The sequence below is a fragment of the Macrotis lagotis genome, chromosome X (genome assembly GCF_037893015.1).
Source record: "Macrotis lagotis isolate mMagLag1 chromosome X, bilby.v1.9.chrom.fasta, whole genome shotgun sequence".
Classification (NCBI taxonomy): domain Eukaryota; kingdom Metazoa; phylum Chordata; class Mammalia; order Peramelemorphia; family Peramelidae; genus Macrotis; species Macrotis lagotis.
This window is the reverse complement of record NC_133666.1, coordinates 535,908,042-535,924,832: the sequence shown is the minus strand read 5'-3', so window position 1 is coordinate 535,924,832 and position 16,791 is coordinate 535,908,042. Positions and strand designations below refer to the sequence as shown.

General features: G+C 34.3%; 1 protein-coding gene across 2 annotated transcripts in view; it reads left to right on the top strand.

The window, feature by feature from the left end:
* Positions 1–16,791, top strand: part of GMDS (GDP-mannose 4,6-dehydratase) — a 741,723-nt gene that overhangs the window by 100,609 nt on the left and 624,323 nt on the right. Inside the window, exon 2 of one of the 2 annotated variants that reach the window (XM_074199506.1) lies at positions 2,356–2,424. The exons of the other annotated variant lie outside the window; for it this stretch is intronic. Coding sequence (XP_074055607.1) covers positions 2,356–2,424 — 69 coding nt within the window. The remainder of the gene's footprint in view (positions 1–2,355; positions 2,425–16,791) is intronic. 2 annotated transcript variants of the gene reach the window in all.

The window sequence follows — 16,791 nt, the reverse complement described above, 5'->3', positions numbered from 1 at the left end:
GCTTGGAAAGCTTGGGAAAGGGGATTGGAGGTTCAACCACTTAGAAATGATGTGAGAAAGTGAGAACAAAGCTTAGGGCGTCCTTGAGTGTAGATATACAGATTAGAAATTATCTGCTGGAGAGATGATATTAAACTCATTTGAGCTGATACAAAAGAATTAGAAGGGAAGTGGACCTAGGATAGAGCCTTGGGAATCACCTACAGTCCAGTGACCTGATAGATTACTTCCTAATTCTGTTAGCTGGCTAAACAGGACACTGCACAGTCCTCCCCTCTGTCTCTTAAACTTTCTACTTCTCTTTATTACTTAGCTCAAGTGTTGATTCTTCTGTGAGGCTTTTTCTGATTTCCCCAAACTCTTGAGCCTTCTCTATGAAATTATTTTCTATTTATCCTGAAGATATTTTTCATATAAGAATATAAGCTTTGTTGGTCCTTTTTTTCACTTGTTTCTTCAGTGCCTAGAACAATGCCTGACATCTTATTGATGTGTAATAAATACTTGATGATTGATAAGATTTTCATAACCTTAGAAATTAGGTCCAAGTATGGAAAACCTTTAAAAATTGAAGATGCTGATCCTAGAGTTAATAGGGAGTCCCTAAAATTTTCTGAGTGTCCATGTGATTTGGTCAGGCCTGTGTTTTAGGAGTTACACTTTGACAATTGTGTGATGAATGGATTAGAGAGGGTAAGAGACTTGAGGCTGGGTAATCAATTAGTAATGGTTTACGAGGGAAATGGTGAGGGTCTCAATTTGCCTTGGTATAGTATGAGGGAAAAAGATAGATGCAAGAGATATAGAAGTTTAAAAAGATAAGATTTCTCATCTGATTGGAGTGAGAAGAATGAGCTGTTGAGGATGACCCCCAGGGTTTTGAAGTTGGGTGGCATGAAGGAAGAGAGGAATGGGGAGAGTTGATTCTAGGGGAAATTAAATATTTTGGTTTGGACATGTTGATGCCTGTAGTAGGAGAGTGAAAATGCCTAGATTAAGGAGTCATCTGCATAGAGATAATAAATAAATCTATGAGAGCTAATGAAATCACCAGACAAGAGAATGTAGAAAGGAAAGAAAGCCCAGGATATAGAAAACACCCATAGTTGGTTCATGAATGATGAACTTGCAAAGGAGATGGTCATCCAGGTAGGTAGAAAATCAAGATAAGATTGTCATAAAAACTCAGAAAGGAGTCAGAATCTATAAGGAAACGATAATCAGGAGTGGCAAATGCAGTGGTAGATGCAACAAAACAGTGATGGATGAAGATTGTGAAAAAGTCAAAGAAACTGACAATGAAGAGGTCAATGGCATCTGACTTCACAGGGCTTAAAGATTTTGTAACCCAGTGCACACTTATTTATGAAGACAGTGATGTGTATCAAAATGGAATGGAAACAGATCCAGGACAGAACCTTGGAATACATCCACAGTTAGGGGTGAAGTATATTTTCTCATTTATAAAATGAGAGTACTAGACTTGACCACTAAGTTCCTCTCTAACCCAAAACTATGATGTTATGAACTTGCTGATTTTCAGGATCCCTTATACACACTCCTCCACATTTCTCTCCCCAACACTTTAAAATCATATGATTATCTTTCAGGAAAGGGTTTAAGGGGAAGATTTATGAGACATATTTATATTCACTTGACCTCATAGAGCCCATTAGTTTCCAGTGTTAATGAAGATATTTACTAAGCAGAATATTTATCTTGACCAACACATTACTATTGTATATAAAATACCTTTTATTGAGTTTCTTTTTAATGAATTATACTCTTTTGTGATTTATTTTTGTCAAATCTGTTTTTCAGGTTTATTATGTAATGGTTTTGTTTATTGACTGACATTATTGACATCTCAGGTTTTCTATACTAATTCTTTGGCATAGTAGGAAAATTTGTTGAAATTATACAGTTAATTCATATTTCAATGGCCAGTTACAGAGAGCAGTTTGGAGAGATCAATTGTCAATTTTATTCTAGAGTTTGGATGTGTAGAGGAATCTAACAGAGCTTCGGGATGGGGATGTAGGTCACTTCTCTCAGCCAAATTTTCAATTTTTTCATCATTTTCTTTGAAATTAATTTTTCAAACATCAGGTACTTCCATGTTCAAAATTATTCCAAAAGTTTACTGCTTTTTGGACAGGTGCTGCCCATGTATATCTTCCTTAGACCTTAGTCACTGTGTGTTTATAACCATGACATGTTCTTTTCCTCTGTAGAAAGTAGCCTTCCATTTTGCTAATGTTATCATATGAATGTTTCTGTGGTCCTGATATATGTAAAATTTATATACAATTTTTACACATCCTGAATTAATAACATTTTTCCTCTTCCTTTTAGATATTTATGGGAATATTCATCTGGTACTCACTACTGAGACTAACATCATTAAGGAGGGTGAACTTAGAGGTGAGGGAATCTGGAATTAGTGGATAGACTATTAGAGGAGAATGCTTATGTATGAATATCAAGAACCAATCTCAGAATGCACTTATCTCACATGCTGTATTGGAGAAATCCTGCTGCTGCTGCTGCTATAACTGTTGCTGTTGTTGTCCACATTTCAGTAATGCCCTGCTCTTTGTAAATGCTTCCCCCCCCTTTTGTTTTGTTGGCATGGATTCTGGAGGGATTTGCCATTTCCTTCTCCAGTTGGTTTTACTAGGATAAAAGAGTTAAGTGGCTTGACAAGGTCACACAGCTAGTAAATTTCAGAGACCAAATTTGAATTGAGGAAAATTAGTTTTTATGACTCTAAATCTGACACTGCATTTACTGATCTAAAGAAATGGATCCAACATGGGACTTGGATCCACAACTCTGAGATTAAGTGTCATGCTCTACTATTGTGAAATTCTATCATGTCTCATTCCAACCATGAGGCATTTTTTTGTGTTCTAAACTCAATTTAGTCAGACTTCTGCCTTTAGGTGAAATCTGCAGCATCAATACTGAGATCTTTTGCTCAATATACTTAGTCAGTACTATTTATTAAACTCTTACGATTTACTAGGCACTGAACTAAGTGTTGGAGTTACAAATAATGACAAAAATGGCATAACTTCTCACGTTTTAATGGGGAACTCACATGCTAATGGGGAGACAATATGCCCCCTAAATTATACATACTAGCTGTATAAATGGAAGGAATCTTAGAGAGCAAAAGGGAGGGTGGGGAATATATAGTGAAAGGCCTCTTATAGGCATTTGAACAAGTTTTGAGGGAAACTCAGAGAAGCCAAGAGGCACAAGTCAAGGTTGTAGAGCTTTCAAGTTGTTGGCGATAGCTGGTGTTGTGTCATTTGGAAGGAGAAACCAGAAGTTCTATGTTACTTGGTCATTGAGTGTGTGGAAGGGAGTAAAGTGTTGGTTGATTGTTGTCCTTCATTCTGAAAGAGAACCAAAATGACATTATGTTAGCATCAAGTTATATTGTGGCTGATTACACCACTGTGAGTTGGGCACAAATAACTGATCTGAACATTTGGTGTTGATTCTCTAAATTTGTACATCTTTTTTTTTTGTTGTTGGGGTTTTTTTTTTTTTTTTTTTGAGCTGCTACAATTCTGTCCTTGCTCATACCACACAGCACCTTCTCTGATGAAGGTATGCCATACTGGACGCTGTGCCAATGTCTCCCATTGTTGCACAAATACAAAGTTCTTTAGAGAGCCTTTGAAAGTGTGAAGTGTAAGAAACCTGCAAAGATAGGAAGAGGTCAGTTGTGAAGCACTTTAAGTGCCAAACAGGATGTCCTTAGAATCCTGAACAGCCTAACAGACACATGTAGACTCCAAGGAGAACTAAAGGGACTAATGGCTACTTGACCCACAAGGTGACTAGTCAAAGCACATAGAACAAATAGGGGAAAGAAAGAGAAGGAGGCATCAAAATATAGCAGCAAAGTCTCTATAATATAACCTTTACCTTCTTGCTTGAACTTTTCATAGTGCGGTGCAACAAAGTATAGTTCATTTCTGAAATAGTGGCTGATCTTGCCTATGTGCTTTCTTTCTCTGATCCAGGTACTAGTGAAGTTGGTTTCTTTTCCACCTGCTGATTTAAAAGACATTAGGAGACTTAGAAATATTTCTTCAAGTAAGTGAGCCACAAAATCTGCCTAGAGAAATGGAATGGCCAACTGAGCAGAAAGGGTGGCTGTTACAGATTAAGAGACCATTATGAAGAAATCAGTATTTGTGTGCATTGGTATATGTATAGTCTATGCAGATAATTTAATATCAGATCTGTATATTTTTGACTATGAATGTATACATATCTAACTTAGACTTTTGTCCTTTATAGTCAGACTTTTCAAAATCCTAGACTATTAGCATATTATAAGAGAAAATAATACAATAATGCCCAGTTTTACAACCATTTGTAATTCTGCTTATGTAAGAAACTCCAAACCTAGATAACTTCTTTAAAGTGGCATATTTTGATGGCTATGATGGCTGTTGCTAATTTCCTCACTTTTTCTGATTATGATGTGGGTTATAAAAATTCTTCATATTTGTATTCCTTTTGTGCATTGGGAATGGTGCTAGAATGGAACCTGGATTCAGGTTTTAACTTTGCCACTAATTGTGTGACCTTGCTTAATGACCTAAGGAGAATGTTTTATCCTAGTTTGCCATTTATATGTTGAATAATTAAAGGTGATAGTACAATGTGTTTTTTTAATTAATAGTAACAACATAAAAAATGATTACTTTTGTATTTGACATGTGTGTCATTGTGTTTGAAGAGATAGTACCTTTGAAATGGTTCCTTTATATCAGTAAAAGTGATCTCTCCACCCCACCCAGAGGTTTAGAGATGTAAACTTAAAGTATAGACTTTTGTATTTTTGTTTGGTTAAGAGTAATATCAAGGGGACATTGACACTACAGAGTCAAAGAAAAGGCCATTATGGAAGCTGAACATGAAAGAATAGCTCATGAAAGAGCAAGGCATTGATGTGGTATTAGGACCTGTGGTTTGTATTTGCTATAGTTACTATCTTAGAGACAATAGTGAATCAGACATGAATCAAGGCAAGCAGGTTTTAATGCCAGTTTCCAAACAGAGATGTCTCCCTTAGATATACTGAGAAAAATCTAAAATGGATCTTTTATTTGTTCTACTTCTCCTCTTAGCTTTGGAAAGTAGGAGCCACAGTTAAATATTGCCAGCCAGCATTAGCTCAGACTGAAGCACATAACTGAATTGAGTAATAGAGGAATTTAAAAATTTCTGCTTTTCCTGATGATACTCTTTTGCAAAATGTCCTAGTGGTGAAATGCTTTTGCTAGTGCTTCATTCATCTTCACTGATGCAAGAGACCAGTGGCTTGTGGTTTCCAAGTTACCGAAGGCCTAATTTACTTGGAATGTGTCTCTCTTTTTCTGTCTGTAGACTTCCCTTTGGCAGTCAATGGAGTTAACTCATATGGCGAGTTGAGTGTTGATATCTCTGGTAGAGAAGGAGGTAACAGGTAGTTCTTGGGATTCATCAGAAGATTAAATGGTATGTCGTACTTAGGTTACTAGGTTAGAAACAGACCATTGAGTTCAGACTGAAAGATGGGAACATTTTCTTTCATTTCCTGATATATGTAAAATAAATATAAGGTTTATGCCTCTTATTATGTTATTATGTGCCTCATATTATGCTTCATATCTCTGTTATAGTCAATGCCATCCTCAACCAGAGGAAAACAAAAAACAAACAAAAATCCCTAGAATCTGAATGGATACTATATTCATTTTTTAAAAAGCTTCTTATGTTTTCCCTTCCTGTCCCATGATTTTCTTTCTTTTCTCTTAACCCTAATTCCTCATAAACAAAGTGACGAACATACAAATGTATTAAACCCAAATGTATATGATCAACTTTTATTAGACTGTTCGACAATAAGGGGAGAAAGGTGGCAAGGGAGGGTGGGAAAAAATGTATAACATAAATATACAAGTGGATGAATGCTGAAAAACTTTTACAATATGCGATTGAAAAAATAAAACTTTAAAAAATTAAAAGCAACAACGTCATTATCTTATTACATCTCATTGCATGTAATTTATTTTTAGAATGTCCAAATCATTTTTAAAAAATTCTTCAGATTGATTTAAAAACTTAATTTGTCAGAAGGTTGAGTATATTGGTATATCTCTTCCATTAACACAATTCTTCCTCAAGTTTAAATTAATCCCACAATATTGAATTAATTGAAGAAAAATATAAACATTTTTGCTTTGTATTTTTCATTCCACAAACTATATATTCTTATATTATGCTAAATGAAGCTCACTAAACTTCTCTCAGTCAGATTTAAATGGATTGGTATAGGAAATCATTATATCAAAATTAAGAAAATAAAAATTTTAACTTTTGAATTCAACTGGAGTTGTTTTTTTTTTTTAAGTTTCTATTATGTTCCTGGTGCCAGATGCAAAGACAAACGAAAAAGAATTCTTTTTTAAATAGAAATTAAAATGGTTTGGGTGGATGAGGGTGAGGGCACAATATTTAAACAGGTTAATACAATTGGAGGTGGGGTGCATGGATTCAGAAAAGGTTTGTTTTCAGGTAGGAGTGGAATCTTGGGTTTAAAAATCAGTATATGTAATTCTGTTTTCAATCAGAAGTTTTTTTTTTTCAAATAACACATATGCTTTTTCTCTGGAGCAATTGTGGATATCTCCTTTTTAAAACCTGAGAGAGTCCTGGGAGACTGGGGCTTTAGAGGACTTGAGTAACTCAAGTTTTAATTTAATTGGAGCTATGGAAGCTAGCCAAACAAGCAGACTTTTGGTTTCTATGTTAATTGCCTAATAAACAACAGACTTCTTCCTTTCCTACATTTCTTCTACCCCCTTTAGTTTTCCTGTCCTTTTAAATGATCCAACATGAAAGAACTATGACAAAAGATATTCTCCATCTCCTGACAGGGAAATGGTAGACTAATATTCAGAATGTGATATACATTTTTGAACATGGCAAATATGAAAATTGATTTGCTTGATAATGGTTACTTGTTTCAAGGTTTTAATTTTTTTCCCTCAGGGAATAACTAGGTGAGAGGGAAAAAATAATGTTTTGTAATTGAGAAAATTTTTAAATTAAAGTATAATGAGGTGGAAACAACAAAGCATACTTGAAATGAATTTTATTGATAAGATTGCATATCCTTGTGACCTACAGCATATGCATTATATCAAAGCACACATATAATCTCATGTAGGAGACAACATAAAATGACTTTGTTATTGTTCATGTACCACATATTGTGGGAGATTAGAAAAAAAGCATGATTTCTCAAGAAGGTAGTTGCAATGCAGTCTTCTACAGCCCTGGAACTAGAACCCTTGCCTTATAATTCCAGATTAGTGTAATTTCCATGGTTAGTGCTCTTTTCGTCTGCAAATTATATTGTGTTCATTTACCTGTTTAAATTTTTCTTCTCTAGTAGAATATATGTTTCTTGGGGTTAGAGTGTTATTTGGTTTTTCAGTATCTCCAGCATCCAATGCTGAACCTTGTATCTATCTAGTATAAATAAATACTTGTTGAATGAAGGAGTTTAATGATATTTGACCAGCAAGACTGATGCTAATGATAAGTCTGTAATTCTAATAAATATTTTTTTGTTGGAAAAATACACATTACAAAAATAAAATTTGATTAGAAATATAAGAAGTTGACAAGGTTTGGGAAAAGAAAACCTGATGAAACAATTAGAAAATATTTGAAGTACTTAACTTTTCTAAACTTCTTCACCTTAGTGCAGGAACACGACCTTTTTTGGTGTGTTTGGGACTCCTTTGACAGCCTGCTGAAACCTATAGACATTTTCTCATCACAATATTTTTAATTATATAAAATAAAACATTGGATTAAAAAAGGAAAATAATTTTATTAAAATGCAATTTTGCATTTGTATATATTTAATATCCATTTATGTGGATATGTGTATGCATGCATATGTCTGGTACCTGGGTGTGTGTATATGAACATATATTCATGTGAATATGTATGTGTCTGTGTATGGGTATGTATAAATGTACACACATATATTCCCCAGTTTAAGATAATAGGCTCCAGATTAAAAACCTTTGCTTTAGGGTGATCCCCTGGTAAAAATAACTTTTCCAGTGAAACAAAAGAATTTCATTGCACATTCACCATGTAAAAGACCAAAAGTCTGGGTCTGTCCAGTAGTTTTCCAGGGCAGCAGCAATCTGAATGTTGCCATGAAAAGATCCTTCTTTTTCCTTTATTGATGTAATTATACTTTAGTAGATAACTAACATTATAGATATCCTTTAACATTTTTTCCAGTGTGTTTTCATTCAATATACCATAGACCTATCAATTAATGAATCTTGCTGGTCTTTGTATTAGATAGTTGGAATACAATTATGAAAATCCTTGTCTTCAAGAAAGTTGCATTCTCTTTGGGCCTTGTAACATGTTAATAGTGAGTAAATATAGGATATATTAAAAAAAACAGTGATGGGGGTGGCTCAACAATTGGAGGAATAAGGAAAAGTTTCCTTAAGGAAGTAGCACTTCAGTCTTAATAGAACTAGAGGTTCCCAGGGAAAGAGTTTAAAAGGAAGAATATTCTAGGCATGGGCTGGTTGCCTTTGCAAAGGTATATAAAGTGGAGATGGAATATGTTGTATGGGGAGCTATAAAGAGTATAGTTTGAATTCTAGTGTGTGTGAAATGGGGTACTGTTATCCCATCCACATTATGACTTTCTCCATTGAGGTTTCCATATAGTACAGGTTGGCATTAGAATTGAATGGAAATTTTGGAGAGTTTTTTGAAAGCCGCAGATTATATGTGAAGGCCAGCAGATAAGAAGAAACAGTATAGAAACTTAGAAATACATAAAATGTATGTATAGTATTAATTTCAACCTAAATTTTACAATAAGGTACTATATACAGGTACTGTATACATTCCATAAAAGAAAAAGGGGAAAAGTCAGTCTTCTCTGTGAAGAGAGGGCAAAAATATTTTTTGCGAATTTTCTAGATCTCAGGGGCATTGTGCCCCTAGTCCCCTCAATGTGCAAGGTACAAATAACAGATAGGATGGAGCCAGATTGCAAAGGGCTTTAAATGCCAAATGTAGACATTTTATTTTAACTTGGGGATTCTCAGAAACTTCTTGAGCAATTAAGTGACTTGGTCTGAATTACACTTTGGAAATATCAATTTGGCTTATATGGAGGTTGGGTAGAAATTGCAATAATCTGGGGGTGAGATAATGAGAATTTCATCTAATGTGGCTGAAGTTGGATTGTAGAGGAGGGGATGAACACAGCATATGTAGAGACTGAATTGACAAGTCTTGGCAAATGATTGGATGTGATAGATGAATGGGGCAGAGTATGGCAGTATATTTTCTAGCTTGCAAATCTGGGTGACAAGGTGACTGGCAAAGAAGAACATACTGATTTGAGGATCTTAGAGGTAGCATAATTATGAATATGAAAGCAACCTCAGAGGTTTCAGAGGAAAACAGCTCCTTCATTCTATAGATAAAGAAACAGAATAAATATCTTGCCCAAGACCATAAGGAAGTTGTCAAAAATGATACCAAGGATGTCAGACTGGATGCCAGTAATAGAAAAATTGGGTTGTGTTTGAGGGACAGATGTTGAAATGTTAGAAGAATGTATTTGAGACATCCAAGAGTTAGTTTTAGTTCTACATTATAAATGCTGGGTGGTACAGTGGATAGAGGCCTGGATCAGGAATCAGGAAAACCTGAGTTCAAATCGTGTGTGTGTGTGTGTGTGTGTGTGTGTCTTAACTATATCTTAACTAACTGGGTGATCTTCCCTTCCATTTGTACTATCTACCTCCCAGGGTTGTTGTGGGATCCAACAGGATTTGTAAAGCATTTTGTAAACCATTTAGTGCAATAGAAATTCCAACTATTCTTTCTTATACCCTAGTCTCCACAAAAAATAGTTCTTGAACTCAACTGTAGGGAGAAACAAATTGAGGCCCTGTGTGTGGATGAGATTACCAAGTGAGACAGTATAGAGCAGAAATGGAAAAGGACCCAGGATAGAGCCAGGGAGGATGTCCACAGTTAGTGGTTGTGATATGAATGAAACATCAATTAGGGTCACTAAAATGGAACATGCAGAGAGAACTGGGAGGAGAACTAGGAGACAACAGTTCTATGAAAACCCAGAATAAGGATGATGAATGATCATTAGATCTGTCAATTAAGAGATCATTGATAACTTTGAAGGGAGTAGGTTCATGATCATTTTGGAAGCTAGATTATAGATCTTTTTTTTTCTGTATATACATACATACATACATATATATATACACACATGATTTTCTTAATATTCTTCATAATATTCAATGTATTATATGTGTATTACTTAGCTTAAATCACTAGCAGTCTTCAAAGTATTATGTCAATAAAGCTATTTTAAAAATAAGATATTTTAGAAGTTTGCAACTTTTAGAGATGGTTATTTTCAGAGGTTTTGTACATTGGCTAATGACTTGAATTGTTTAATGCTATTAATTATATTTTTCTAGTGTCAAAGATGTCCTGCAATAGTGGATAGGGAGTTGGCCTTGGACTCAGTAGGACCTGAGTTCAAATATTTTCTGTGATGTTTACTACTCTATAACCCTGGACAGGTTATTCAGTATCTCTGCCTAAGGCATTTATTCATAACTTTTAGAAAAGGTGCTGACCACTGAAGCTTGAAATAGTTTCTTCATTTCAAAATTGTCTATACTAATGAAATCACAGGTCCAACTTTTGTTGTAAAGCAAAATTAAATTTTAATCATTGTTTTTTAGATCTTACCCAGAGGTTATAAAAAGAAAAAAAAGCACTTCTCAGAAAATAAATGCTTTAAAACTGAGAAGCTTTAAATGAGTTTTATTGCATTTATATTAAATGTTAAATAAATTATATCTGAATTATATTAAAGTTTTCTCTGTATCCCCTTACTCTGAATACTCTATTTAGTTATTTTGCCATCCCTCTTTCTTATATTTCAGATTCCTCCTCTAGATATTTCCTTTAAGAAAGCCTTATCTAATAAGAAAGCATATCAAGCAATCAAATAATCAAACTATGACTGAAGATATCTAATAGTTCTTGAGAGATAAATAACACTAGGTAAAGAGGCACAAAGATTTATAAGTTTAGAGGGAAAGAAGGGAGAGTGTAAACACCGAGTAAATTCTATTCAATAGATTTGGCCTAGAGAGGGACTAAGATACATTCCCACTTGGATTTAAAAAATCTATCTTAATCTACAGGGAAGGGGGAATTGGGAAAGGGAAAGATAAGGGAAGAAAGGACTGATAAAAGGAAAGGTGGAGGTATGTGAAAATACACTGAGAGTTAAATTTTAAAAGAAAAGTTAAAGGGGACAAGGAATTAAATTTTGATGAGGAGGAATAAGAGGAAAGGTAAGGAAAGAGAAAAATATAAATGGAGAATGATAGAGGAAAATGCAGAATTAATAATCTTAATTGCAAATGTGAATGGGATGAATTGTCCCATAAAATGGAAGCAAATAGCAGAATGGATTGTTAACCAGAATCCTACAATATGTTGTTTACAAGAAACACATTTAAGATGGAGAGATACACACAGAATAAAGGTAAAAGGATAGAGCAAAATGTATTATGCCTCAGCTGAAGTAAAAATATCAAGGTTAGCAATCCTAATCTTGGATAAAGTAAAAGCAAAAATTGATCTTATTAAAAGAGAAAAAGAAGAAAACTCCATCTTCTTAAAAGGCACCATTGGTAATGAAGCTATATCATTATTAAACATGTATGCACCTAGTGGTATAACTTCCAAATTCTTAGAGGAAAAGCTGAGTGAATTACAAGGAGACATAGATAGTGAAACTTTAATAATGGAGACCTCAACGTCCCTCTTTCAGAACTAGATAAATCTAACCATAAAATAAACAAGAAGGAAGTTAAAAAGATGAATGAAATCTTAGATATGATAGACCTCTGGAGAAAACTTAATGGGGAAAGAAAAAGAATATACTTTTTTTTCAGCAGTACTTAACACCTATATCAAAATTGACCATGTACTAAGGCATAAAAACTTTATAATCAAATGCAAAATGGCAGAAATAATGAATAAACACCCCTCAGACCATGATGCAATAAAAATTACATGTAATAATGGGTAGATTAAACAGTAAATAATAGAAATAATTAATAATTATATTCAAGAAAATGATACTAATGAGACATCATACCAATATTTATGAGATGCAGCCAAGGTAGTTTTATAGGGAAATTTTAATCTCTAAATGCCTATATGAGTAAAATAGAGAAAAAGGAGGTCAATGAACTGGGTATGCAATTAAAAAAGCTAGAACAAGAACAAATTAAACATCCCCAATTAAATACCAAATTAGAAATTCTGAAAATCAAGGGAGAGATTAATAAAATTGAATGCACGAAAACCATTGATCTCATAAATAAAACTACAAGTTGGTTTCATGAAAAAGCCAATAAAATAGACAAACCTTTGATTAATCTGATTTAAAAAAAAAGAAAGAAGATAACCAAATTACCAGTATCAAAAATGAAAAGTGTGAACTAATCACCAATGAGGAGGAAATTAGAGGGATAATTTGGAGCTACTTTGCCAAACTGTATTCCAATAAAGTGAAATGAAGGAATATTTACAAAAATGCAAACTGCTCAGATTAACAGAAGAGGAAATAAAATACTTAAATAACCCCATTTCAGAAAAATAAATTGAAGAAACCATCAATAAACTCCCTATGAAAATATCTCTAGGTCTAGATGGATTTACAAGGTAATTCTACCAAACATTTAAGGGACAATTAATTCCTATTCAACATAAACTATTTTTTTTTCCTTAAGGCAATGGGATTAAGAGTGATTTGCCCAAGGTCACACAAGCTAGCCAATTATTAAGTATCTGAGGTTGGATTTGAACTCAGGTTCTCCTGACTCCAGGGCTCTATCCATTACGCCATCTAGCTGCCCCTGACATAAACTATTTTTAAAAAATTGGAGAAGAAGAGTTCTGCCAAATTCCTTTTATGTTGCCAACATCATGCTGATATCTTATTGTCTGCGATAACTCTGGTGTGTGTGTGTGTGTGTGTGTGTGTGTGTGTGGTCATTTCCTCGAGAGTCAGGTCGAATAGAGACATACACGCAAGGTCATGATACAATTCTACTGGTTTATTTTTGGAAAGTCAGACTTTTTATAACAAAAACTTATCTCAGGAATGATAAGTTAGAGGAGACCCAGTTTCACAATTTCCTGGGTAAATTTACAATATTTATTCTTAGAAATCCGCATACTTATCAGAAAAGGCTTTTACAACCACCTTTGGAGCCACAGATTATCCCAGGTTAGGGTTCACTGGAGAGCCAATAAATCCATTTAATGAGCAAGAATACATACATATCAGGGTGGCTAGGTGGCACAGTGGATAGAGCACCGGCCCTGGAGTCAGGAGTACCTGAGTTCAAATCCAGCCTCAGACACTTAATAATTACCTAGCTGTGTGGCCTTGGGTAAGCCACTTAACCCCATTGCCTTGCAAAAAAAAAAAAAAGGTTAAAAAAAGAATACATACATTTCTTTGATGGAAAAGGTTACCAAAGATATATGTAAATCACTCCCAGGAGCAGGCCCTCAACAGATTCCCCCTCTTTGGGCATGCTGAAGCTTTAGACAGTGTGTTAGGACATCTATACTTTGTCCCAGAGAAAAAAGACATCTGAAACAAATGGGAATAATACACGATATCAATAATAATATAAAATACTAGGAAGCATGCTCACTAATAGGTTCATAAAACGAAGAGGAGAAAACCTATTACCAAAGAACGACCAATTATCAATACCTGAGTCCATTTCCATTCTAGTACCAATGCATATCATCAACAATTTTATGCAATTGATTCACATCCATAGTTATAGAATCATTATACCATATTCCATTCAAATAACTTTTTATATTATCCCCATGGTATGAGTGAAGTATTATTATTTTTTTAGTTTTTTGCAAGGCAAATGGGGTTAAGTGGCTTGCCCAAGGCCACACAGGTAATTATTAAGTGTCTGAGACCTGATTTGAACCCAGGTACTCCTGACTCCAGGGCCGGTGCTTTATCCACTACGCATTTTCTGATAATTCTTGAACATACTTTGCTTCTATTTTTTTCTTATTTCCCACTTGTGCAGAAATAACTGTAGAGATGGCTGTCACAATACTTAATATTCCACAAACAATGCAACTAACACATCTCTTTTGCCTCATTCTCTTTATTACCTTATCTAAGAACTCATCAGTAGGAGACATATACTAGCCTTATACATTGGTGGGTATTATAGCAAATTTTGGTTGTTTTATCATGAAAACAACATCATCATCCATCACTTCCTTATTTACACATTCTCGAATAGTGCAATTGTAACAGTTACCATTATACCCCCACTTTTTCTCTAGTAATATTGACATTTTTAAAAGCAATATCTGGTCCTGTGCATGCAGTCACAGACAATTTCTTTTCTGCATAAGGTATTTTGTCCAATGTCTTAATCCACTTATATCCCTTACCTCATCTGTTCCTGCCATAGCCTTCTATATCTCTGAATTGGCTAACTCTATTTCTGGGTATATTATTGGTTTAATATAGCCTGGAATATCCCATGAAATAACTCTATCAGGAGAATTGCACACTTGTTGCAAAATAGAATGATCTTAATGGAGTGTGGCAGGCAACCTAGGGTGGAAAATGTTCATGTTTGAAATCCCAAGCATGTAAGTTTAAACAAGGAGTTTCTGTAGGAAATATTTTTCTACCCTCAGTACTTTCTACAAGCAGAATTCCTAATATTTCTAATGTTTTAAATGCTCTGAGGTTATAAATATTTGGATGAGTTGAATTATTAGTTTTACTTAATTTAACATATGGCTCAACAGTAGACATTTTACAAAAACATATAGGTGTCATAGTATTTAAACCAGAAAAATTATGCCTAATTTCTTTCCTGAGCATCTCTTCTTTGATATCTCCAGTAGGAACTTTGTTATATCCCAAATAATTTGCAGCTTCCCCTATTAATACAATTTCAGCCATACTTTCTCCCTATTGTACAGTAGTTACCCATGGAGGGTTTTAAACGTAAGTCCAATATTCAATTCCTTTCACAGTTCCCAAATTGTTCATGAGTAATGTAAGCATCACAAATTGTCCCATAAGTCCATGACGTGCTTTCCTTTTGCATGGTTCTGTCCTTCCTTCTCCTTTTATCTTTTCTTTTTCAATTTCTTAAGTGTAAGATATTCATTTTCTGTATTACTTGATTCATCTGGTCTGCATGGTCTGATGTTTCTTTCTGGTACCTAGACAGTTTCTCCATCTGTGGACAAAACAGAAGCATACCCTCGACCCTAGGTTAATAATTGATCTAGTCATTTTCATTGTTGATGCCTTAGGGTCCTTCCACATGGTCATGCCCTTCTTCTTTTCATGTTGCATATCCTTATTAAAAAATCTTTCTGGTGGTGTTGTTTATCATTCAATGTTAAAAATTCATGGTTTATAAGGTAAGAATTATTCTCTTTTTGTTTCCCTTTTGTGTATATATATATATATATATATATATATATATATATATATATATATGTATATATGTATCCTTTCTACTAAGGCTTGACCAATGGGGTTATAGGGAATACCTGTAATATGTTTTATATTGTAATATAGGCAAATTTGTTTAAATGCCATTGAAGTATATCCAGGGCCATTATCTGTTTTTGTGGATTTTGGTATCCCTGCAGTAGTAAAACAATGGAATAAATGATCAATCACACCTTGTATAGCCTCTGAACTTTGTGCTGTTGCCTTTGTATATGAACTAAATGTATCTACAGTAACATGAATGAATTTCATTTTTCCGAAAGATGCATAATGAGTCATATCCATCTACCACAATTCATTAGGAACCTGGCCTCTAGGATTCTTAGAATAATTTGGAGGGGTAGGTAAATATGGAATGCATGGGTGACAGGATATTACTATATTCCTTGCTTGCTTTCTGGTGATTTTAAATTTTTTCCTTAATAAAAAGGCATTCTGGTGCCTTTTTTTTTTTGTTAAACTGCCTAGCTTGCTCTTCTACTAAGCTTGTAAGAAGTTGAAGGGTTAATTGATCAGCCCTATGATTGCCTTAATATGTAGACCCAGACAATCCAGTGTAGGAATGTGTGTGTTCAGTAAAAAAGGATTATGTCTATCTCTTATAACTCTTTAAAGAGTTGATATAATTCTTCATCAGTGCTATGTTTAATAAAAGCTGTTTTTTTGTATCTGACCACATGATAGCTAAACTTACTATCTGTAAACATGTTAAGGGTTTGTGGCTGTTCTTTTAATATCATTAATTGGGCATATAATTCATTCTTTTGTTTTGATTTAAAATGAGTTTAAAAGTAATTTCTTTTCTATTATTGCATTTATGCTTGGACCTATAGGTCTAGAATAAGGTCCATCACATTGTTTAAAAATTTCAGGGAGGGGCAGCTAGGTTGCACAGTGGATAGAGCACTGGCCCTGAAGTCAGGAGTACCTGAGTCCAAACCCGGCCTCAGACACTTAATAATTACCTAGCTGTGTGGCCTTGGGCAAGCCAGTTAACCCCATTTGCCTTGCAAAAACCTAAAAACAAATTTTCAGGGAACTCAGAGTATCATATCTTCAGATATTTTCCCTCA